At 36.8% G+C, this 24,933-nt stretch overlaps 1 protein-coding gene across 11 annotated transcripts in view; it reads left to right on the forward strand.

Annotated features, from left to right (window-relative positions):
* Positions 1–568: 568 nt before the first annotated feature.
* PSPC1 (paraspeckle component 1) overlaps positions 569–24,933 on the forward strand; it is a 53,791-nt gene continuing 29,426 nt past the window's right edge. For 3 of the 11 annotated variants that reach the window (XR_009744183.1, XM_061457744.1, XM_061457742.1), the window contains exons 1-6: positions 575–1,106; positions 3,003–3,304; positions 6,053–6,148; positions 7,128–7,324; positions 10,822–10,906; positions 11,919–12,027. Coding sequence is in view for 7 of the 11 variants with exons in the window: in XM_061457744.1 (XP_061313728.1) it covers positions 723–1,106; positions 3,003–3,304; positions 6,053–6,148; positions 7,128–7,324; positions 10,822–10,906; positions 11,919–12,027 (1,173 nt within the window). In the remaining 4 variants the exon portion in view is untranslated. Of the gene's footprint in view, positions 1,107–3,002; positions 3,305–6,052; positions 6,149–7,127; positions 7,325–10,821; positions 10,907–11,918; positions 12,028–12,615; positions 12,742–13,460; positions 13,564–18,656; positions 19,213–24,933 lie in introns of those variants that run through there. The other 8 variants (XR_009744184.1, XM_061457739.1, XM_061457738.1 and 5 more) reach the window with 7 other exon arrangements.

Consider the following 24,933-nt stretch of genomic DNA (forward strand, 5'->3'; position numbering starts at 1 on the left):
ATTGTTCTGTGAGTAGCAGATGTAACAAGGTCTCTCTCCACTCAGCTTTGTCTCCGCATCTCACTCGGTGAACGATTTCCCCGTTTTGCCTGCAGGTCCTTCCTCCACTCCCGTGCCATTCCGCAGAGCTCGGGCTTTCCCTTCCCCATCCGCCCTCCAGCAGCCGCCTCAGCCGACCAGACACTGCACCAGGGACTCGCCACTCGCCAGGTCACACCGCCTGGGCACGACCTGTGGCAAACCTTGCGGGACCCGAACACTTCCGAGAACTCTAATACAATATAGTTGCGGGAGGGCCAACCACGAGGGAGTCGAGCTATCAGGGTGCAGCAGGGGATCTTCTGGGCGGGTTATCCGCTCAGGCAGTGCAGCTCACTGGTACGCGACAGACAGACCGATCTCTCCCGGCTTGAAGCGGAACCGCCTCTATGCCGGAACCGAAAGAGAACACTACCTCAAGGACGCCAGACGCCATGGGAACCCATTGCGGCCCTACTGCCACGCAGAACAACATATGCACACACCCCTCCCAGCGCCAGCAACGGGCCCTGGCGGGGAAAGAAACGCGCACGGTGGTGGGCGGGGCGTGCCTCAGGGACGTTACAACTCGCCGAGGTTGGCGGCGGCGCCATTTTGAACTGGCTGAGGGTCGGGGGCGGTGGTGGCTGGAGCGAGCTCCGCGTTCCCCGAGAAAGCCAGCGAGGAGGGAGCGAGTTCTGAATATGGCAGCGAACAGGAACTTAAAACAAGTGCGGATCGAGAATAGCTCCCCAGCGGCGCCGCTGGGCATGGTGGGGGGCGGTGGTGGCGGCAGCGGCAACCTGAAGGGATTGCGGGGCCTAGAAACAGAGAGTGAGGCAGCGGCGGCCATGGCGCTAGTGCCGAGCAAAGAAGGTGGAGATGAAGAGCAGGAGGTTGGTTTTACCATCGACATCAAAAGCTTCCTCAAACCTGGCGAGAAGAGCTACACGCAACGCTGCAGGCTGTTCGTGGGGAATCTGCCTACCGATATCACAGAGGAAGATTTCAAGCGCCTCTTCGAACGCTATGGGGAGCCTAGCGAGGTCTTCATCAACCGGGACCGTGGCTTTGGCTTCATTCGCCTGGTGAGGATTCGCGCGAGCCGCTGTGGGCTCCCCGTAACCTAGGAGTTGCCTTTCCAAGTGGGAAAATTCTGCCCGTTGTTCCCCCTTCCTGCACCCCCCAACCACTCCCCGCCTTTGCGGCCGGCTTTAAAAAAAAAAAAAAAAAAAAAGCAAGTGTCCTTCATTCTTTCTCTTTGCTGCTAGAGCCGTTTCCCCGCTTCCTCTTCCTTCTCCCCCTCCCCTGTTTGCCTCCGTGTATCTAAGCTTGAGGCCTGCATTGTGAACAGCCTTCCTGGCCCCTCGCGTTCGGGTCACCACCTCACTGCGTGGTACCCGGCTGGTTTAAGGGTTCCTTCGCCGGTTACCGTTTACATGCTACTACGCGGGTACTCACTCGTGCAGCCTCTGCTTCTCCAGTGAATGGAAGATGTGGCTGTGCGATCTGCTTTGGTGTTGTAATACCTGTATAAAGACTTCCCTAATTTAACTGGGAGAACGTAGCATACTTTCGAACTCGGGAAAAAAAAAAAAAATCTTTCTTCATGCAGAAGCAAATTTCAGCCTGTACAGTTCATTATGAATGTAGGTTTTGTCTATGAAAACAGTTAATTTTAAAGACTGGACAGGATTGTTTCGAAATACCCCTGCTGACACATCATGAAATCAGAACATGTAATCTCAGAATTGCAAAGAAATGAAACCTTGAGTCGTTTAAATTATTTGGTCCAGATAAGATTTTTAAAGGGTAGTAAAATGTTTAATTGCTATGCGCAAGCATGCAAAAAAGGGAATCGTGAAAAACTTATGATACTGTATTTAACTGTCAGTTTTAGTGTGCGAGATTAGTTTTCCTGTCTGCCGTGTCTAGAATGCACTAATTTATATCATCCTGGGAATAGCTTTAGAGTGCTTTGGGTGTCTACTTACGATTTTTCTGTATATTTTACTGGTTAGGTTATTTTTTCTTCTTGATCGTCTGAAAGATAAATGCTTGTGGAGTTCTGCCATACATCTTTTAAACTAAGAATCCCCCATCCTGAAATAGCAATTTTCTGGAGGAAGTGTGATGTATTTACATGTCACGGCTCACTTTTGGATGTAATATAGGGTAGTTACAGCTTTTATATACGCAGCTTTTCCGTTGTGTTTAGAGAATATGTTATTTTACAACAGTTCAGTCAGCTGAATTCTGGAGAAAATGGCTAGGATCTAAAGAATAATTTAAATGTAAGGAGTTGCAGGTTCAAGCTACGTGCAAATCTCTGAAATGAGAAAAAAGGCAATTACTGATGCAGACTGTATCTTGGATGTGGGTGCAGAAAACCCATAAATGTGAGAATAATGAATACATGAGCAAAGGTAATTCCATCATTTGTTGATGAAAATTGAAATTGGACATCCATTGAGAGTTCATCTGACAGTTGTAATAAGCAAGTGTGATTTTTTTTGTTACTTCAGAACAAAAACCCAAACAAAAAACACCTTAGATCCTGTAGTCTGATCTTTGAAAATGCTGTTTCCTACTGTGTGGAGGCAGGGATACAGAATATCAACATTTGAATGTGTAAATATGAAAAATCAGCAGGCTTTCAACTCTACTGAAAGCCTTTACGGAGCAGCACAAACGTATCTATTATAATGAGAATTTAAGTCTAACACACTAATGTTACAACAATTTGTGCCTATGGTGTGTGGGTTGTTTTTTTTCTAAAGAATAAATCACAGGGGCTTTTTTTTAACATCAGTGGACAGCGACTCTGCCTTTCTCTTGGTGGGTGGGGGAAGTTGAATGACCCTGATGCTAGTTACGGAAAAAAAACCCTGCTTTTCAGATGTGGGGGATGGGTCACTGACACAAAAGCATTACCTGTTTTCTTAGAAAATACTTGATGTATTTTATTTTCAATCTTGAAAAAGGAATCTAGGACACTGGCTGAAATAGCAAAGGCGGAACTTGATGGTACTATTTTGAAGAGCAGACCACTTCGGATTCGATTTGCTACACATGGAGCTGCCCTAACCGTCAAGAATCTGTCACCTGTGGTTTCTAATGAGCTGCTGGAACAAGCATTCTCTCAATTTGGGCCAGTGGAAAGAGCTGTTGTTGTAGTAGATGATCGTGGCAGAGCTACAGGAAAAGGTTTCGTAGAGTTTGCAGCAAAACCTCCAGCGCGAAAAGCTCTAGAAAGATGCAGTGATGGGGCATTCTTGCTAACAACGTAAGTTCACAGGATTTTATTTGAATTTGTGTATTTCTGATGTGAAAGAAAACTGTATTCATGGCTATCCCCTAGTTCTTAATTTTCAATTCTGAAAGCCATGAGGTGAAAAATTAAGATATTATACATGAATATACCAAATGTGCCTGTTTGGTTTTTTTTTTGTGGGTGTTTTTTTTTTTTTCTGGTAAGGAAAACCATCTTTTGCTGCTTCTTGTAATTACAAGAATCCGATAGCAAAGTTTTGCTTTTCCTTTATATACAGTATTATTTCTCTGTATACTAGGGCTTTTTCTAGTGGAACTTATTTTCGTTGATTGCACTCTTCCTGATCCCAGTAACTAGCTGCTAAACAGCACACTCACTATGTTGTTGATACTTCCATAAACTTCAGGGAGGTGTTCCTGCATTTATTTTTATATCAAAAGTTTTATTTGTGGTTTGAAAGGCAGAAGTACACTGATGTTTTTTGTTGGTTTCCTTTTTTTTTTTTTTTTGTAAATGAAGATTGAAGCCTTAGATTATGCAGAAGTTTATGGCAGTGATCTCTGGGTAACTGTATTTCAAGGGCAAGCAAGCTTGCAAATTACAGCACTTTTCTTGCATCTTCTATTTCTGTACATGCCAGAGTTGTTAACTGCTATGCTTTAACACATTAGTTTGTGACATTTTTAACTGCTTTCTTAAAGATTGTGTGAAATGATACACTCAGGATTTAAAATATTTTCTGATTCTCATTTTGGAAAATAAAGCTTTAGTTTCACAGGATGGAAGCTTGCTGCCATCAAACGAAGCCTTGGGTGGCATGGTTTAGTGTGAGGTGTCCCTGCCATTGGCAGGGGGGTTGGAACTAGATGATCTTAAGGTCCTTTCCAGCCCTAACTGTTCTATGATTCTGTAATCAAACTAGGGAACTTATAGTTCATTTTCTTGCCCTGGCTGTGCTGTTGATCTGTCAGCCACTTAGAACTCTTTGATACTTCCATAAGCCACTTGTGCTCAGTGAAACAACAGAAAAGTATTCAGCTGGTTTTGTCGGGTTCATTTTTGTATATGAAGGTGCTCCCTAACATGGGTGCTGTCAGGTCCAGCAGGGGATAAGGCAGGGGAAAATGTTGTGAGGATACTGCAGATGGGGAGAGTGTCTGAAACTCCTCTTTCTCATGATAACCTCATAAATCTTCAGTGTGCCACTGAACTGATCTGGTGGCTACGTGGTAAATTCAGTCTGAATATGCCTTTGCTCTTATCAGTAGGTGCCAGCAATTTGTTCTTATTCCCTGGGTTTTCTTTGGCATTAGTATTGGTATAGAAGCTTGGTGAGCCAAACAAGGGAACTGATCTAGTTGAGAGTTACATGAATGCTATTCTTGGCATGAGAGATGGGGCTGGGAGAAAGAAGCTAGGATATGAGGGATGGTATGCTTCTTTTACCAGCTGTATAGATTTCTTGGATTGAATAACCACCTAACAGTGGCCTTGGTGAATAAAGAGCGCTTGATCGTTCCCTTGCTTATGTGGCTCACATGTTCCCGATGGCGCAGTTGCAAAGACAGCATCAATCTGCGGCCATGATACTTTGATGTTTTGCTTCAGAATCTAAAACTTTACATTTTTAGCTGAAAGCTCTTTGCCTGATCATAAGAAAGTATTTAAATTCTAAATACGTCTAAAAATGGGTTAAATATATCAAAGCTAGGCATTGGAAACATTAGAGATTCAAAAGTGTTTTACATCATAACTCATTAAAACCACAGTTGAGTTACATTTAAATAACATCTGCTAGCAATTGCCGTGCAGATAACATCAGGAAAAATAGTTGCTGACTTGTGTTCTGTTATTCGTGGCTTCATCCTTTGAATCTGCATGCTGTGCCCAAAGTTTTCTTTCTCAGATGTTAATGTTCTAAAAACATACTGATTTTTTTTTTCTGCAAAAAGACCTTCGAAGTGAAGTAAATGGTGAAGTGAAATAAAGGTGTGGAACACAATAAATAAGCACTGGCATTTTGAAAATAGTGTCTTTAGTTCTTATCGTAGGTTATAGGCTATGCTCCCAAGACTGATGCAGAGATGTTTTACACAATTCAGGATCCTTATACTGCTGTCCTTGGCAGTACTGCTAATACTTGCCTCTGATTGCTACAGATAGTAAGAATTCAAGGAAGGCATTTTCATAGATAAATTAGGTTCTGATTTGTGAGAGTATGATTGTTCAAAGAATGGGTTTTAAATAAGCAGAAATATTTTGCTCATTATCACTGAAATATTAATGCCAGATTATCAGTCTGTTTTCAGTTGTAGAGTAACTTTGAAATGTAATTTTTAATATTCTGTGGAAATAAGAATAGGTTTTGTTGCTCTGTTCTGGGTTTGCTTGGTGCTTTCTCAACATCATCATGGCCCATGTGTTGCCTCAGTGATGAAAACAAAAAGGTAGTTCCTTCCTAAATATCTTTTAATGGTTTGTAGGTGGTTTTGAGATTTTTAAAAAAACTTTACTTTTAAGCAAACAGAACTGTGGCAAGTAAATTGTGGTTTCTAGGCATAAGAGCTGGTTTTGGGCACAGAAACAATCCTTTTAAAAGATCATTCTTAAAATCAGGATTAATTTAAATTCTGTAATTTAAGAGTTTGGAAGACAAGAATTACAGGTAACATACTAGCTTTCTGAAGTGTTTCATCAAAATAATAAAATAACTAACTTTCTCATTTATGATTCAATTATTAAATTGAAAATGTCTTCCAGAACACCTCGACCTGTTGTTGTAGAGCCAATGGAGCAATTTGATGATGAAGATGGGCTCCCAGAGAAGTTAATGCAAAAAACACAACAGTATCACAAGTAAGTTGTGTTTAGCTTTGTTTTATAAAATGTGATTGATGTATTTAGTTACCATGGTAAACAGATGCTAATTTCTAGTATTGAGTTTGTGTAGCGGGAAGTATGTTGTGCTGTTTTGTATCAAATGATTAAATAAGATTTTGCCAGTATTTTCTGATCATTCAGGCTTGTTGATTTAACATTCTGTGTATTTACGAAAGTAGATATAATCCTAGCCTACACTGAAATCAGTTGGAGCTTGTCAACAAAGCAAGAAGTCCTTTATGGATTAGGGCTGCGGTCTAATCCTCCAGAGATTTGTATACGCACAAATTTTATGTTCTCTGAATAGCCCCTTAGCTGTTTGTAGAGTCAGTGGAGCGTAAATCCTGGAAGCTTCCACAGTTCAGATAAAAGTTTTGAGTATGGCATGAAGAAGTGAGTCTAGATCATTGGGTGACTTAACGTCCACCTTGTGATAATTTTTAATATTGAAGTTTGATTACCATTTAGAAGTCATGTTGCTTGAAGGCAAAAAGCCTATTTTGGTGAGGCTGTAGAATACCACTTTTAAAAAATGATTGTCATTGTTCATTGCAATATTTGTGTTAGAATGTGAAATAAAAAGTTGATACCTTCTAATGGTTAGACATCCTGGCTAATACTCTTGAGCTGCCTAGTAAGCTTTATATAAATAACGGGTTTTATGAATTGACTGCTTGCTTTAGAAAGCTGAACACAGTTAATCTAGTGTTGCCCATTAGTATTTTGTGCTGATGCAGGCATGAATTTTTACCTTAAAACTGCATAAATAGAACAGATCTTTATTTGGAAAATTCCAGCTGAATTAAGCTTTTTCCTGGTTTAGAATGTAGTCATCTGACAGGTTGATTTAAAGTCAAACCTACACTTGAAGTGATTGTTTATAGATTCTTTGGCTGTTACAGCTGTTGATCTAAATGTGTCCTTCTGTATATTTTAACTGCAAAATTTTTATTAGGGAAAGAGAACAGCCTCCACGTTTTGCTCAGCCTGGAACATTTGAGTTTGAGTATGCTTCACGGTGGAAGGCTCTTGATGAGATGGAAAAGCAACAGCGTGAACAGGTTGACAGGAACATTAGAGAAGCCAAAGAGAAACTAGAGGCAGAAATGGAAGCAGCTAGACATGAGCATCAGCTAATGCTGATGAGGCAAGGTAAAATCAGATAATCTACTAGTATTAATTTTGTTTTGTCACAGGTTTTCTTTGTATAGTATATGGAGCTGTATGCTAAACTTAGGTATTTTGTCAGATGCTCTTTTATTAAATGCATTGAACTGAGAAAAAGGAAGTTGTATATCTCCTTGCACATATACCTTGATGATTTGTAGAGATGGGTTAGGAAACTGAGTAAGAGGCGATTGTCTAGGTCCATTCTTAAATTTATATAGTGTTAAGTAGTTTAAAGAAATTGAATGGTAGTTTCACACCTATCAGTAAAGTTACATTTTTGATATTGCTGGATAGGTTTAAGTACTGTTTATGGGCTATGTGCAGGAAAAAATAAGATGATAGCTCATAATTCTTTTGGTTCTTCTGTGCATCTTGGGTTTAATTTCTAATCTTCCAGTAGCTAATGCTGTTTCTTTTTCCCTTTTGTGACCCAGCTGAACAGTCTGGTGTGTGCATAGTATTATATGTATGTAACAACTTAAAATAGCTCACAGTTGCCATGAATTTCAGTCGTTCTTGAAATCTGAAGATCATATATCCCCTCTTTTGTAATTGTTTGGGCATCTTGCCTTCTGCTAGTGTTGTCAGGGAAGAAGTTTTCTAGGAATTGCTTTCAAGTCCTGCCTTTAAGAATGGAGCTGGGTGAAGCTTTGTTTCTTGGGCAGAGTAACAGGGAAAGTATCTGCTCTTTTGTTCTTGTAAACCTTCTACCCTAAGCACATTTTTCCTGAAGTGCTGTGGACATGCAAGCACTGGTTTCCAGTTCAGAAATACTGAACTACTACTTGATTTTTAGTTCCCTCTGTAGGATTGCTAAATTACAAGACTCAAGCAATAAAGTTTAAATTCATTGCAGATGTATCAGGAAGGATCTCAAGGTTTGTTGCATGAATGAAACACTGAAGGTTTGTGGTGTGGAGGGTTTTTTTTTGTGTGTGTGTTTTTGTGTGTTTGGTTTTGTTTTTTTTTTGTTTTTTTTTTTTTAATCTGAATTTAAGGGAGGTCATGACTACCTAAAAAAAAAATCTTGCCCCTAAAGTGTTAGATCCTAAGACAGTAATTAGCTTGATAGCTTGAATAAATAAAAGTCCCTTGTCATTATGAAGGATATGAACTTGTAGTGGATGCATTTGAAAACCTAAACCCTGGTAATTCATAAAAGCTGTTTGCTGCAATTATTTGGTTTTAATGCTTTTAAGAAATGACATTTTTGTTGGTAGTGCAACTTCCCTGTGTGGGAATGATTTATCTTAATTTTTTCTGCTGACTTGAATGTCATGTTGAAAAACTCTCAATGAGCTGGATTAGTGTATTTACTAGGTTGGTGGCATTTAAGAACCTAAATGCTCGATATATTGAATGTAAACACAGTCCTTTAAAATCTCCTTTAAAACATTGTCATAACTGGAGAAGAAATTAAAAGGAGGAATTTCTTTTTTTATATAGTATTTTTAAATCTACGGCAACTTAAAGTTGTCATGAGGAGAAAGCCTGGTTTTCTGAAACAAGCATGCTTGCTTTTAGTGTGTTAAAAAAGATCTTATGTAAAGATAAAATACAGCACATAGTAAAATGAAAAACTGTTTTGAAATGCTAAATAATTATTGCAGCACCTGAAATAGCAACTGTCAAATTGCTTCTTGGTTTATTTTCCAAGCAAAAAATGTTTATTGGCTTGCATGTTAAGGATAGTTATAGGTGGTGAATGTGGATGTTAATGTGATATAACAAAAATGCCTATAATACACAGCACAGGGCCCCCCTCCCTTTGAATTTGACACATTTTAAATTTTGGTCATAAGTTTGATACTGGAAAAGATGGCTCAGTGCTGAAAATACAGGTTGGGTAAATTTAGTGGGAGAGAGAAGTAGGAGATCCTGTGCCAGTGTAGTAACCCAAGAAAAAGGGAAAGCTGCATGAATTTGAAAGAACAAAGAACCAGAAAGGAAATGCTTTTTTTTTCCCACAGGGGACAAAATTGAGCATAGAATGGGTCAGTTCTTGATCTCAGTGATAACCTGAGACAACCTAAAGGTTAATTTTAAAAGAACATACTCTGAAATAATCTAAAGGTTCCTTGAAAATAAAACCACCACCACCAAAGAAAACCCAAAACAAACAAACAATAAAACCCAAACAAAACCCACAAAACCAAAAAAACCCACAGACCTACACAACCGCCACCAAAACAAGCATGTGCATGTGGCACTTGTGTCAGGTTAACAGTGGTGCAGCCGTCTTAGACAAGCACAGTTAGAATGAAGCTGCCCTTGGACTTTGTGGTTTGAATGAATCTTCAATGTAATCATATTCTGTTGAGGTGTGAAATACATTAATTTTGCAGAAGAGATTGGAAAAAGAAGCCTGCAAACTGTGCTTGAGGAAGGACTTCTGATGGCACTAAGAGTGCTGTGAGAGTAAAACTCTGATAGTCTTCATTAGTAGAAAACAAATCCATGACATTTTGATGAAATGTACTGGTCATTGTAGTTGTTCTGGGTATTAAAGCAAAAAGCTAAGTTATAATATGTAACTAATAATACATGCTGATGGAAGTTTGAGGAAAGCAATCTGCATAGCTATAAAATAATGTTTTAATTAATACAGTGAAGAAATGCATGGAGAAAAGCGTGAATAATTCAGTTGAATAAAGGCATAAAATAGGTGGTATAGGTGAATGTTTCTCTTGGCGTCTATAAATAATGTCATGTGGCCAATATCCTGTGAAGATAGAAAAGGCAAGCAGCTGCTTTCTAACAAAAGGTACAATTAATATTAATTGAATAAAACACATATTTCCAGGGTGAAGTCAGTAATGTGGCTGGGCAGAAGCCAGTACAGAAAAAGTAATGACTATTAATTGCACCCTGTTTTTTATGTGTATTTTAAGTGTTTTTGAATTTTGAAGAGGATACAGCTGTTCCTTTCTGATAGTGTTAAAAGATTAGCCATTTATAAATTGCTCTCAGCAGTTGTGCAGTAAATCTATGCAAGCTTGTATTACATGCACCTGAAGATCATATAATTTGTTTCTAATGCATGTCATACAGTGGTCTACAGTAGGTAGTGGGGAGCGTAAACCCATATATATTTATCAGTTTTCTTGTTAGTGTGACTTCAGAGGTACAAAGCGTTGTGAGAAAATTGATTCCTTGCCCTAGATGTGAAACCAGGATCTGATTAAGAGATTTTAAGTTTTTTCTCCTTTCCTTTGTTTGAGGACTTAAGATTTCTGTTTCTGCAACCTGTTTTGGAGGCTTTGCCAGTCCTGTACCTTTTTGTGTTTGTGAGCTATGGATCCAGTGTGTTTTTTTCATATACTACTAGACTTAGCTTTATGGGAAGAAGCTAGTTGAATGTCTTGAGAAATTGCTTTAAAATGGAATGTTAGAACTGTAATCTGACAGTAATAAAATTTTTATGTTTTGCCACATTGTTGATTGGCAGCTTTTGTCTATTGCATTTTTAATCATGTTAGATCTCATGCGACGTCAAGAAGAATTGAGGCGTTTGGAAGAACTTCGAAATCAAGAACTTCAAAAACGCAAGCAGATCCAACTGAGGTATTTTGTCTTCTACTGTGCAAAGGTGTGGCATGCAGCTGCTGTAGGCTTGCATGAATTTAGATCCTCTAGCTTGTGGAGCTTGCTTTTGATGTCAAATAAAAATGTTTCTCCTGCTAAAAAGCTGCTTTTGGAAAGCATAGTACATGATGATTCTTTTAATGTTCCTGAAAAGTGATCACTTTGACTAATATAAAAGAATGGCTTTAAGTATTTCTGAAGTTTTTAATTTATTTAAGCTCTACTAGTTCTGTTGTAAATTTTTGAGCTTTATAAATAGTGGAGAAATAATGTGTTTGATTTTTTGTTTGTTTATTTGGTGTGGGTTTTTTTTGTTTCATAGTGTTTATTTTAGCCTTGTGATTGAAGCATAGCTATAATAGATACAGACATGCTTCTGAGATTTATGGGCATGTGGAATAGTAGCATTGCAAATTTAAAGTCTGTAATGAGACTTTTGGGGAGTATTTTCACTTGATATTATGGTATATTAAGGGAACATAACATTCTGGTATGTTGCAAACAATTTTTTCTTCAAGATTTGTTCATACAAATACTTGCTTTCATGCCCCTGCTAAAGTTTAAGAAAATAGGCATAGTATCATCGTGTTGATTGAGTTTACATTTTTTACATTAAATATCCCAAGAAATGTAGATGAGAAAAAAGACAAAGCACAAACACCTCTTGAGTTAAAAATATGTCTTTTGGCAGTATTGAAATGCTTTAATCCATAGGAATTTTTTATAAACTGGAATATTTTAACCTGCCAGCCAGTATGTAGCCAGAACAACAGGTATAGAATATACTGGTATTTACTGATATTCCAGTTAAAAAAGATAAATACTTCAATAGTATTCAAACCCATCAAGTGGAGTAGGCTAGTGCCTTACACTGTCTTAAAAAAATAAATGTCCAGTTTTGTTTATATGGTTGATCTTATCTCCTGAAGCTGAGTACAAACCTGAACAGGTCAAGAGTCTAAGTTGAAGTAGTTTTTAAAAACTATTCTAGACATGAGGAAGAACATCGACGTCGTGAAGAAGAGATGATGCGGCAGAGAGAACAGGAGGAATTACGACGACAGCAGGAGGGAGGATTCAAACCCAATTTCATGGACAATGTAAGTAAAATTCTGTGGCAAGAGTGTGAATTATTAAACGAATTTGTAAAACTTGTGATTTTTATGTAGTAGCTGTTGAGCTGCCACCTTCTTGTTTACTTTTTTCCTTCAGTATTCCATTGTTCTCATGAGTGAAGTGCTACAAATTATTTTTCCTACAAGCTGATGATATAACATTTCTTCACTTGGGTTCACATAATAAATTTCCTTTTTTATTTGAGAAAAGAATTTTTCCATTAAAATAAATAATTTCTCTAGGTGGGAAGTCATGGGAGTAAATGATGTTTCTGTGAAGAGGTGCCCTAGTTTGACTAAAGGTTTAAATTTTAAACCAGTTCAGGCTGTTAAGCATAAACCAAAACAAGTAATTCACACAAGCTTAACTTAAGAATAGTGTACTTCAGAAACAAAATGGGCAGTGTTAACTTCGTATGGAGCCTAAAATCAGTGTCTCCTAAGATTCTACTCTAAAATTGGATGAGTAAAACCTCAATCTTTACTAAAGGAGACCAAAAGACCAGAAATGTGGAGGGAAAAAACCCCACAAAAATTGCCCTCTGCTATAATTTCCCACATTATTTTTATTAGTATTCTAGGTGTGTTCTGCTTCTGAAGACTCACCTCGCAGAACTAGCGAAGTGGTGGTGTCAGAGGAGTCAGCTTCTAAATTTTCATGATCTATTTTGGTCAAGGGTATGATTTTTTTATCGCACCCACCCACCCCAACCAAAGCAGTTAAATGAACACAGACTGTATGGTGAATGCTTTAGTTTCATATGAGAAGAATATCTTTTACTGTTACAGCTATTCTTAGTGAGGAAGCAATAAGTGATCCATGCAGTGTTCTCTTAAAACAGAACATTGTAGTCTGCAGGAGGGAATTTTGCTCCCTTTCACAGGTACAGCTTGATACATAAACTGTTGATTTCTCAGATAATTTCTAATTTTGTGTTTTGTGGAAGAAATACCTTCTTTAAATTCTATACCACAACATTTTATGTAGAGTTGAGGTTTTCTGAGACAATCTAAGAGAAGTTAAAAAATAAGAGATTTCCTGTTCTCAGGGGGACATCTCCTCCCTGTCCCCCCATCCTCTCCCCTTAGTGTTCTTAGTAAAGGTGAGGGAGAGGAAGCAAAGTTGTTCCTTTGACATTACTAACAGCTGTCAGTTGATTTTGCTGAAAATAATCTATCACTTATTTCCGTATGTGCTCACACTGTAAAAGAAAACTACTTTCAATATGTCTCTTCTTTGATGTGATGAAGATCGAGATGCATCATGTCCTTCAGTGTGTTCCTACATAAGTTTTAAACATACTTGGTGAAATAGCATGTAACAGCTGTCTGATGTAACTTAGAAATAGCACTTAAGTGGTTGTGGTTTCTCTAGTACCAAATAAGAAATTTCATTTCGCTGTAATATCTTCACGTAGCATCTTTTGGAGTGGCCTGACTTTGTGACACTCTAAGCTCCCTGTCAGAAATCTTGTGGTTGATCTGCGAGACCCCATGCTACTTGCTACACAGAGAGCTGCTTAAAGGGGAAGTGAGGGAGCCAACGCACAGGCATGAGATGGCAGTATCTCCCTCTGATGCTGTTGCTATTAGGAGATGACGGCCTCTACTGTGCAGCTTTTGGTGCTGTGGAAAGCTAGAAAATGTTCGCCACAGCAATCTACTGGCTTTCTTCTTGCAGCTCTCTGGAGGTAATGTTACTTAGCCTCTGTGCTTGAATTGCTTGCTACAGTTGGCCATCCTTGTGCTTATGTGCATCTCTGAATGCCAAACTCTATGTGAATAAAAACTTGGTGGTGCTAGACGTGGCAAAACTTCAGTTTAAGAAGGGGAGAGGAGTCATTCAAATGGAAAGCACTTCAAACAATATGTATAATTTTTGTGACTTATGTGGTGAAATTCTTTTTGGGAAGGGTGAAGGTGGAAGAATGTTTTGAGAGAATGTAGCTTTCCCACTGAGTTACGTTACTGGAATTGTGTGTTAATCTGGAACTAATTAATACACTGCAAAAATACATAGATGTAGCTGTGCAGTGACAACCCTACCAAAATTGTTATAAGTTATATAAGGAAATACAGTACAGGTGTTTTTTAATGTCATGTGAAGTTGAAGTGGCATATACAGTGATTTAAAACTGAAAGTTTCCTCTAGTCCTCAGACTAGTCCTTGGTGTTCTGGTCTTGTGTCGACTCATATTTTACTTCTCACGTCCTTTGAACTTTCAAAGGGGAAGAATTGAAAACAAAATTGGAACTGATGTATTTACTTTCTTTAGCAACTGTTTTTAATAAGGTCAGCTATGTAACTCCAAACATGGCTTATCAATTTTATAGGTTTTTATTATATTTGGTTGTATAGTGTGAATGGGAATTGAAAAAGGCTTTGCATTTTGCAGCTGAGGATTATAAACCACTTCTGGAGACTGCAAAATGAAACATCAATTATTTTTTCAATTTAGTAGAATTTCTCATACAACTATATTTTTAATTTGTTCTCACTAATACTTGTTTATTGTGAACAGACTCAATCTGTTAATTACTTCTAGTCTCAGATTACCATTGTACGTACACTGAAAAATTCTCTTGTTTTAAGGGTTCAAAAGCTGCTTCTTGGTGAAAATTGCTTTTTTTCTAATACTGGTGGATAGTTTTTACCATTTCAGGCCTTGATAAACTGTTTTGGCATAATCCTTGTAACATACAAGTCTTCTGGCAACCATATATTTAGAAGGAAAATAATAATTGTTTCTAATCCTTGTTTTTGTTTCTTAAAAGCTTTGAAAACTAAGCTTCCTTCACTTACCCTTTTTACTGTTCAGTTTAAAAGAAGGACATAAATGGTAAGTGCAGCAACAGCCAGAACTGGAACTTCTCATATAAGGCTGCAGGGCTTTCCTGTTTTAAATTTTTTGTCTGTATCTTTTCTTGTTAAACTTTGATTTTTCAGTATAACTACTTCTGAAAAACATGTTGTAATAATTTAATGTGGTTACCATTTACTTGGTTTAGTTACAGTTAATGTTTTCTGTGTAGGGGTTTCTCTTCCTGAAGCATTCTTGTTCATGGTGATCTTGTACATTAAAAATTTGATTGCATTGATTGCTAATCTGATGGGCAGCCCAGTGATACCTGAGCAATTTATTAATCTAATTGTGTGGTTTCTAGTACATAAGTTATTCATAAACACTTTCATACGGGCTAGGGTTTTTCCCTTGCTTTGTAAAAGTCAGTTGAAATCTGCTGTTACAGCTCAATGTATATGTATTCTGATTTCACAGTGGCTTAACTAGGAAACTTATTTTCCTACAATGTTTTGCTGATTTTTGTTTTGCATGCATACTACTTGCTGAAAGAGGAGCTTGCTAATGGAGAGTGGAAGCAATATTTTATTTTTAAGCAGCTCAAACACTAAAAAAGTACTTCTGAGTGCTAGCAATACGTTAATAATTCAAACTGTGCAGTGGTTACTGTCCAGTTGTGAATGGCTTACATAGGTTTACAATGTTAAATCTCGATCAGAGCCTTTTTACCACATAATTCCAGCTTCAGGACTTTTATTCACCTGTATTTTATTCATCTATTCACTTTTATTCACATACTTTATTATGTCACCAGCTTAGAAGGGTGATGAGTGATTTGGATTTAGTTTATTAAAATAGTTTTCATGTATTCATAATGGTTTTCATTACCAAAATGTTTGAGTTGCAGTCTTAGTTTTATGGTGCACAGATTTAATTCTGCAGTAACACTGGAAATAGTGTCAGGTGTATATTTTACTTAATGAAACAACAGCTGTGATAGCTCTTGTTACTGATGGTGTAAAGTGGGAGTTGAGATCTTCGGATATCCTTGTCCTCTTACCTCCCAGGAACCCCCCCTTTTCAAGTGTAATTTGCATATATATGTGTAAGGAACTGTTCCTTGTGAGTTCATCCATTTCAACTTCTGAATGCTTAATATTCTTTCATGTTTGACTTAGTGAAGTACTTGACTTTTCTATCTCCTAATCTTTTAAAGAACTGTCTCTAGATGTTGTTCTGGTTTCCTTTAGTTTTTCTTACACAGGAGCACTACTGCTGAAGTATCACTTACTTGTGGAAGTATCATAGAATCATAGAATAGTTAGGGTTGGAAAGGACCTTAAGATTATCAAGTTCCAACCCTCCTGCCATGGGCAGGGGCACCTCAGCATAGTGACAGCCACAAAAGCAGTGGAAATTTCCTCAATAGCAGAGATTGCAGTTCACTTGGATCAAAAGCTGTAAGATGGATGAGAACAAGGGACTAAAAAAGCACATCCCAAAACAACAGCGATGTTCATAACCAGGAATGCCAGAAAATTCACATGGGGTGGGGTTTTCCCTCCCCCAAACACCAAAACAAAACTAAAACCCCTAGATAGGTTTATTCTGTCTTCTAAGAGTTTTGTCCTTTGGAGCACCTCATAAATTTAGCTTCCCGTTTCTTTATTTATGTGGAGTTTACTGAGTCATATCTTGTTCCTCACTTCTACATTCGCTTGCAAGCTAAGTAATAGATGTTTTTGAAACAAGCCTATCAGATTTCTGTGGACTTAAGTAATTCAGGAATAGTTTTTTGCATTTGGCTTTTAAGTGACTGGATTGATTTTTTTTTTTCTTTTTTCTTTTTGTTCTGTTTTCTTGCTCCATGATGCTGACAAGTCTTTGTTCTGTAGGAAGTTTGAATTCTCGCTGAGTGCAGAATACCTTATTCAAAACTAAACTAAGCTAAAGCAGATTTTCAATAATAAATTAATAAACATTTCCAAGGATTTTTTCAAATTTGGTCTGTTTTCTATTACTAATGAAAGTTTGTTATTTTAACTTGACAGCCTAGTCAGTGTAGTACGTAATAAAGGTGATGGTGGTGAAATTTTTTGAGGTTGTTTGAATGAAGTCTCTGTTGCTTAACAAACTGCTATAAAGCTAAGCTGCTTTATTAAAGCTCTTCTGTAGAGCTTGGATAGGAATTATCTCCTTATTGCAATCCAGCATACATATGCATGGAAGTAGTTCATGTTTGACACTTGAAAGTCTTTTAAGGTAAAGCTAGCTTGCAGAAAGGCAGAGCGTTAAATGTAGAACTAAAAAAGAAAAATAACCCACAAAACCCACCTGACAGAATGTTCCTACTTTCTTGGCAGTGGTTTTACTTCAGTCATCAAGTTTCTTCCCATGCATAAAGCAACGTAGACTAAGCCTTTGAGCAAGCAGTTTATAAATACAGTTTGTGGCTTTCTGGGTGGTCTTAGTTCGGTGGTAGCACTAGTATTTTTAATTTTTGCAGGGTTGCAGTGGTATTTATCAGTAGCCACATACTTAAATCTTGCACTTCTTGTGTTCCTCAGTGTTTTAGATACTAAATTTTGTGCTTTAGGCAAGAATAGCAATTCCTTAACAGGCGTTAAAATATTCACTTTGTATTTTCAGAAACTGAATTATTTTTAGCCTTTAATTACATTGCCACATACAAAAACTACTATAAATGTCATATCTGCTTTTAGTATGAAAAGCCATTGCATAAAAATCAATGCAGAACTTACGCCATCTTTTTGTAGCATATTATGTGTTTGTATATGTAAACCAAACCTTTGTGGAATAAGATATTTTTGCATTGTAAATATTTATTTTGTGACCATTTAAGGATTATTTTTTTAAATGTATCAAGGATGCTACTTCAAGTTATCTTTCAGTAATGGAATAAATAATCATTATAATGTTACATTTAATTTCTAATTTTTATTTTGATATGTGTGAACTGTAAATATTTAGGGTAATGTGATGTTTTTCTTACATTACAGATTTTTAGGAGACTTAAGTATTTTACTCTGCCATCATCTTTTAAATTTTTGCACAAAGTACTTTAGGACATGCTAATATTTCATGTGAACTTGCAAACATAATAAGTGACCATTCATAAGTAATTTTTGTCCCTTATTTTGCTGTCAGACATGCATAAATCTCCAGTATGAATTTAGGTGTTGTGCTACTGCTTGTAAGCATTCCCATATTTATTCTCTTCAGCAGTAATTGATAAGGAATTTTTTGTCTGTGTTCCTTACATTATCTGTTTATTTGATAACTTAATTTTCTTCCAGTAAGACTGATAAGAAGGCAAAAGCACTTTTCAGATGCTTCATATGCAAGGGCAAAATGACATTGGTCTTTGTCTTAGTGTTTCAGGAGGTCTCAGACCTAGCAGATGCAGTTTTTGTTCCAAGTATTAATGGAAATACTTAAAATGGTGTGCTTGTTTATACAATACTCTGGATGCTTAGCTTCTCCCCTTTCATGGGTTTTACAGGTAGTAATGAAAAAATCTATTAAAGAGCAGATTTAACAAGTCTACATTCCATATTTTTAATACAATTTCTGAAAACTTGTTACTGCTCACAAGTTAAAAAAAAATCTACTTATCTAACCTAAGTTCCTCAAATACTGAGTTCTTCTGTTTTTTATTTTCTGACAAGTAAGAATGAGGCTTTTATAAACAATTTAGAAAAATCCTTTGCTAGTGTTTGATAAATGCCCGACGTATTTTGAAGAAGCTAAAATTGATGTTTGCCTTAATAATTTTCGTTTTTTCTTCCTCAGCTACTGGAGTTAAGTTTGACTTGAAGTTTGTACACGTATTTACCCAGGCTAAGAAGAAACTTAACTTTCAGTTTCAGTTGTCTGCTTGGTACCTATTTTGAACTCACCCACCTGTCTAAATCCTGAGATCCTGGTGGCATTGAGACTTGCAGCCAGCATAACTTCCACCTCTTAGAAGAGCTTGTATTTACTTAAAGGTTCTGTGTTTAAAGCAAGAGTAAAACACGGAAACAGCAGTAAGTGTAGGTTTCTGTACAAACAGTATGTTTTAATGTGAGAAAATCTGTTAATTGATTTGTTGCTTAATGTGGGGAAAGCTTATTTATGGATCTGGTTTGTCTCTCAAGAGGCAGTGCCTTCTGAGTAGCTTTTTTCTTGGTGTGAGCAGTAAGCCTTTGGCTTTTTGCTTCAGTAGCTCTCATGGAGTGGAAAATTTTAATACTAATAATGCAATAAACTGTGACATAGAAATTAACCTGTCTTAGTGAGCTTGCCTTTTGATATCAGGCAAAATTATATTTTTTAATTAAAGTATTTAGGGTTTTTCTCATGAATATTTTGCAAGCCTGCTCTCCGTAGTGTAGCAATCCAGTAGGCTTGTCATAACCAGAAGTAGTGATTTTTTTTTTTTTGTTATTCTTACATGAGGAATATTTAATTTAAGTCTGATCTTTCTGTCTTTCCATCAAATCTGACTTTGGGTGGCACTTTTCCAGAGATAGATTTTATTGTTAGATAAGTGAGTATTTTCAATAAATACGGCTTACTTGGGAAAAAAAGATGAGGCCAAGTTGGCCAGGAGGGCCTTAAGCAAACTTGGTCTAGTGGAAGGTGTTCTTCCTGCCCTTGGAAAGGGGTTGAAACTGTATGAACTTAAGGTTTACCATTTAAAAATGTTTTTCCCAAACAGTATGATGGAATAGCTTGGGAAGATAACTTTAAAGGTCACTTAGTGCAACCCCCCTGCAATGAGCAGGGAGATCTTCAAGTAGATCAGGTTGCTCAGAGCCCCATCTCACCTGCCCTTGAATGTTTCCAGGGATGGTGCATCTACTACCTCTCTGGGCAATCTCTTCCAGGGTTTCACCACCCTCACTGTAAAAAAGTTCTTCCTTATATCTAGTCTGAATCTTCCCTCTTCTAGTTTAAAGCCGCTACCTCTTGTCCTATCACAAGAGACCCTACTAAAAGTCTGTTCCTACCTTTTTCTTACAGTGTCTAGTGACTCACTGGTTTTGGCTTAGCATTGTATAGTAAGAAAGAGTATTTGTATTAGTTTGGTTTCGTATGTGACACGAAGCACACTGCTTCTACTAGTGTTGCTGAATGCAGTTTTATTGATACACTTGTGGCAGGTTAGCCTGTAAGTTTCTCTTCTATTAGTACAGAAGATGTGACAAAGACAATGTAATATCAAAATTAGGTTCTTCAGGCTTTGTTTCTTTTCTGTATATAGTGTTGATTTTATAATAATTTCAAAATTTTATTTACTGATTATTTGTGTTTATTTCCTTCCTCCTGCATCCCACTGCCCTTTCTGAATTATTAAACTCTTTGTTTATATGGTAGCTTGTATGTTCTTTAGGTAAGAACCAGCTATTATTCTTTGTCCCATTGTGATGCCCAGTGTGTCCCTAACATGATTCTGACCTTTGGTTCTATAGTGTGTTAAAAGAGTAGTTTTTGTTAGATATCTTTGATGAAAGCAGATGCTGTAGCTTAAGAGATACTGTGGGTGGACTTGGGTCAGGGGATTTAACTAGAAAGCAATCTCTTTTAATCCTTTTGGATTTGTTCAGATGACCAGGTTTTTAAACTTTGGATTAGAATACTAGATGCCTGGTACAATGTATATTGTTTTCCTCAGTCAGAAGTCTATTTAAATAATCAGCATCTTCATTCAAGTCTGCCGCATCTTGCTCCAGTTTTACAGTAAATGACCTCCAGGTTGTATAAGAGTACTAGCTGGAAAATTACGAAGCTGGCTTCATGCCAGGAACCTTCATTGATGTCTCTTTGTTCGTTTTGTGTGTTTAAGTGCAGTGTATGTGGGCAGGTCAGAACTTTGTTGGGGAAATGTTAAACGCTGAACTATTCTGATTGTAAGCAATATTCATAACATGTATGAAAGAATGTGTATGTTTGTTAGATGTTTTTCCTACAGAACTTCTTTGTAGCAATGAAAAACTTTGGCTTTCAGCTTCCTTTTGTCAAATACTTGCATATTCCAATTATTTGGCAATTCAGGTCACTTACGGGATAGCAACTGTGGACTTGTATTGTTGTTACAATTGAGTCAGCATATATAGTATCTACTTAGGAAAAAATGTTCATATAGAAGTCTGACAGTCATATTTAGTGCACTGTGACTACTTAGTGCTGCTTTTCAAGTGTTTGAAGTTAATTTTGCAAATTTATATTGCACTTTCTAACCAAGTAGTTAGAATTTTTCTTAAACACTTCATTATATAGCTGGTTAATTTTTATTCCAAGTAAATATGCATGACTTCCATCTTGAATCTTGCAGTTGGGGAAGATTGTTGTTTTGACTTGGTCCAGTGTTTACTCTGTTTTAATATTTACCTAGATTTGTTTCCTGTGAAAGAAAGAAAAACTTAACATTTGGGAAATCTAAAATGCAGTATTCGTTTGTAACACACAATTTTCAGTTAAATATTTTAGTCTGTTTCTGCATGATGGTACAGTTAGCCCAGACTTTGTTACCAGCCCTTCAACTCCATACCCGTCAGGGTGAATTATGGAGTGCATTTGAAATCAAATTATTTGCAACTTACTCTGTGGAAGTAAGGTATTCTCCATGCTCCTGTGAATGCCTGTTCTGATGTTTAATTGTTATAATGCCATTTCTTTAGCTAAAATAAAGCCAGAATAATTTGAAGCTGCAGCATAAAATGCCCCTGAAGATGTGAATATGTTGTGAATGTAATTTAATCTGTAAATAGTGAACTTGGTGATACGGTGGATATTGCTTTCAGAAAGTAGTTCTGCAGGTAAGTAAATAGTTAAATGCCTTAAATTGATTACAAATTAAAAAGAACTGTATTATGTTCAGCTGCTGAACTGAGTTTAATTAGTTTTTAACGTCATTACTGTAATTCAAAAAACAATGGCTCTTGTCTCCTTCAGAATCCAGTTCGATGGCAGAATGCTGTAATGAGGAAGTTGCTATTGAGAGAGTTAATATATAGATACCTTCATTTTTCATTTTTATTTTTTATAAAGGATAGTCAGATCTGGTAAAGAAGTTACATTCTCGTAAGCACCTTTGTGAAAAAATTATTTCTGATTTTTACCTTACAATATTTGAGAAGCAGATTGCATTAATAGGATTTTGCAGCTGCTATAGGTGACAGTCTTTGAGTACTAATGTGTACAATGAGATTTATGTTAGTGTTTCTTAAAAATGTGTTGCCGTTTCTGGGATCCTCCTGTCTCCTTCATGCTCATAAATTTGAGGGATCTCCAGGTGATCTTTGGCCTTACCTCATTTTTATTAGCTTAGTAGCTCTCTCTTCTGTATGAAATAGTATTTTCTTTCATGGGATTATTGAATGTTGCTTGTTAGTGAGTTGTCCCCCAAAATGTCTTTGTGAGCAATATCAGTGCAATTAAAATGCTTCCTTTTCCAAAACTATCAGGGTAGACCTGACTTAAACAACGTATGAGGACTGATGTATTGGTTGATGGTGAAGATTGAAAGGAAGTCAGCTTTTCTTCAGAATGGATTTTGCATCCAGCTGTAGGAGGATGACAAAATCCCAAAGCATCACAGAGGATCAGTTATTTAATGCTACTTCCTCCCCGGCCCTCCCCCCTAGTAAACCTGCAAAACCCATAAACTTGCATGTTTTTGAAGGTGGAAGCTAGTTTTACCTAAAAAAGGGGAAGATCTTAAGTTGTCTTCCATCTTGTAAAGATCAGAATTGGCTGGTATTAAAGGTGAATTTGAGATAATACGTAACTTTCTTTTTAAAAACAGCTTTTTCTAAATCTGTGGGAAGTGTTGAGTGTGTGTACATTCTCTTGCACACAAAATCGCAATTCATTTCTATCTATGCCAGTGTTAATGTGTTTTATGTGATGCACTGAGAAGCTTTTCAGTACTTGTTTGTTCCCAAAACAGAAAGCATAGATGTAGTGCATGGAGGTTTTTACCAAATACACTCCTATACTTTTTGCTGTTAATTAGCTTTAAAAGAAGTTCCCCCGTTTTAATAGCATTGATACTTCCTTTACAATCTTACTGAAATGAGGAAAGTAGGAAATGCAGTGGACTAAAATCTTTATTCTGTAAGGGAAATCAGATTTTTTTTAACTGCTATAATTATCTGTGTTTTAGGAATGCTTTTCCAACTTGTAGCATTTATTGGAATATATGTATCTGCCTTTTTTTTTTATGCAATGGTTATTGCTTTTTTTCCTAATGTGCTGGGTTTTTTTTAGTGTTCAGGATTTTAATGGTGTAGCTTAGTTATTTCCATCAACTCTGTTCAAGACTTGAGTCACCAAGGAGGAAAATGAGTTTTAATTCTCTGCTTTAGCCATGTTAGAATGTTTTTCTCAAAGATTGAGTCCTGTTGATGGCTATTAAGCCTAGTGAAAATTCATTTAATTAGACTTTCTAATTAAAATAGGGCTTTGTGGTTTCCCGTATGCTACATGTTTTATAGCTACATTTACTGTAGTTGTTATCTAGTTTAATGTATTTGCTTGTCTAATTTTGGGTGAGGTAAAAGCTTACTTTTTTTTTCCCCAAACTCCTGTTTTCATAGAATTCTTGAGTAGTTTATGCTGGAAGAAATCTAGTATTATGCCCAGCTCAGAGGAGGGATTAGCTCTGGATTTAGATTGCAGTGCATGTGATTGAATAAACTGAACTGGAATATTGTAACTTTTGGATCTTACAAATAGATCTTGATGGATAAACCAAAGAGGGAAAGGTGATGAGAGGGCTGGGTGGAAGGCTGCTGTTACTTCAACTCTGCAGGCAATTTAACTTCTAATGAGATAGTCACTGGAACTAAATAGAATATTCTTAGGAAATGAGAAATAACGTACAATCAGAAGTATCCCATAAATGCTAATTTTGCCTGCCAAGCTAGCAATTTTAACCACTTGTATGACTTGTCTTTAAAATATAGGTCTCTTACACAAAATCTCAATTTTGTACAAGGTTTAAAGCCTTATGCCAGTTTCTTCTCTATTCTTCTGTGGAGAAGCCTTTGAAAATTTTCTTTTCTAGAAAGAACTTTATGAAATAAACCTCTCTAGAAAGGAGTAATGAACTCTGGGAAGGGTTACAGAAGTGTCATACCTGTTTTGAAAATGTCTGCTAGGAAATAGAATGCAGTTTCCATCTTAATGAAAACAGGTGAGCATCAACAGCACTGTGAATTACATTTTGCTCTAAACACACAATCTAGATAAAGTGCTAATTAAGTTACTGATTTTAATGTACAAGTTTTAAGTTCATGGGTTTAAGTATTCTTTTTCTGATTAGACAAATTTTTGATGCCGTGTCTTGGCGTTATTTTGGTCACCATTCCTTAGCTGAAAGGTGAGTGAATAGTTCAGTGTTAATTGGGAGGCAAATTTCGTGTCCACAAATGCTTTGAAGAAAACTGTGATCTGTTATCTTAATATTTCTGTTGCTACCTTGCTTTTTGCTGGTCTAGAATATTGTATGTCATATTTATTCCATGCCATAATTTTCTTGAGAGGAATTTTTACCAGGAATATTGCATCATTTGGAGACAAGATTTTTAATTTTTGTCAGGCTGGTGCAATTGCGAGGCCTACTTCTGGGAGTACCAAATAGTATTGGTTTGTCAGTTAACAAAATACCAACTTTTATGGCTACTTGTATTTTTATTTTCAGTATGACAAGTGAATTGCATCTGATATATTCTCCTATATCAGTTCTTAGGTGTCTTTTCAAAACCCTTAGTTTCATGGGTTTAGAGACTGAATTAAAAACAATCCTAATATATTTGGGAAACACCCATATTTAAAAAAAAACAACGCCCAGCAGAATCATCTTGGCAGTTCTCTATATACTTAGACTATTGATATCAATAGTGATTGAGGTGTAAGAACAGTGTGCATTATATATCTCAGCTGCTCAAGAAATCTTGTTTCTAGTACTTGTGAAAAAGGTACAATATAGATGTAATTTGAAAACTGTAAAGTTTTTATGTAGATTACTTTTTTACAGTTGATGTTAAAATGAGTTGAAGTTGTAAGGCAATCTCATTTT

Source organism: Pezoporus flaviventris, unplaced genomic scaffold, assembly GCF_033815535.1.
Source record: "Pezoporus flaviventris isolate CSIRO_AGI_PZ_B2104156 unplaced genomic scaffold, CSIRO_AGI_Pfla_v1 ptg000025l, whole genome shotgun sequence".
Lineage (NCBI taxonomy): Eukaryota > Metazoa > Chordata > Aves > Psittaciformes > Psittacidae > Pezoporus > Pezoporus flaviventris.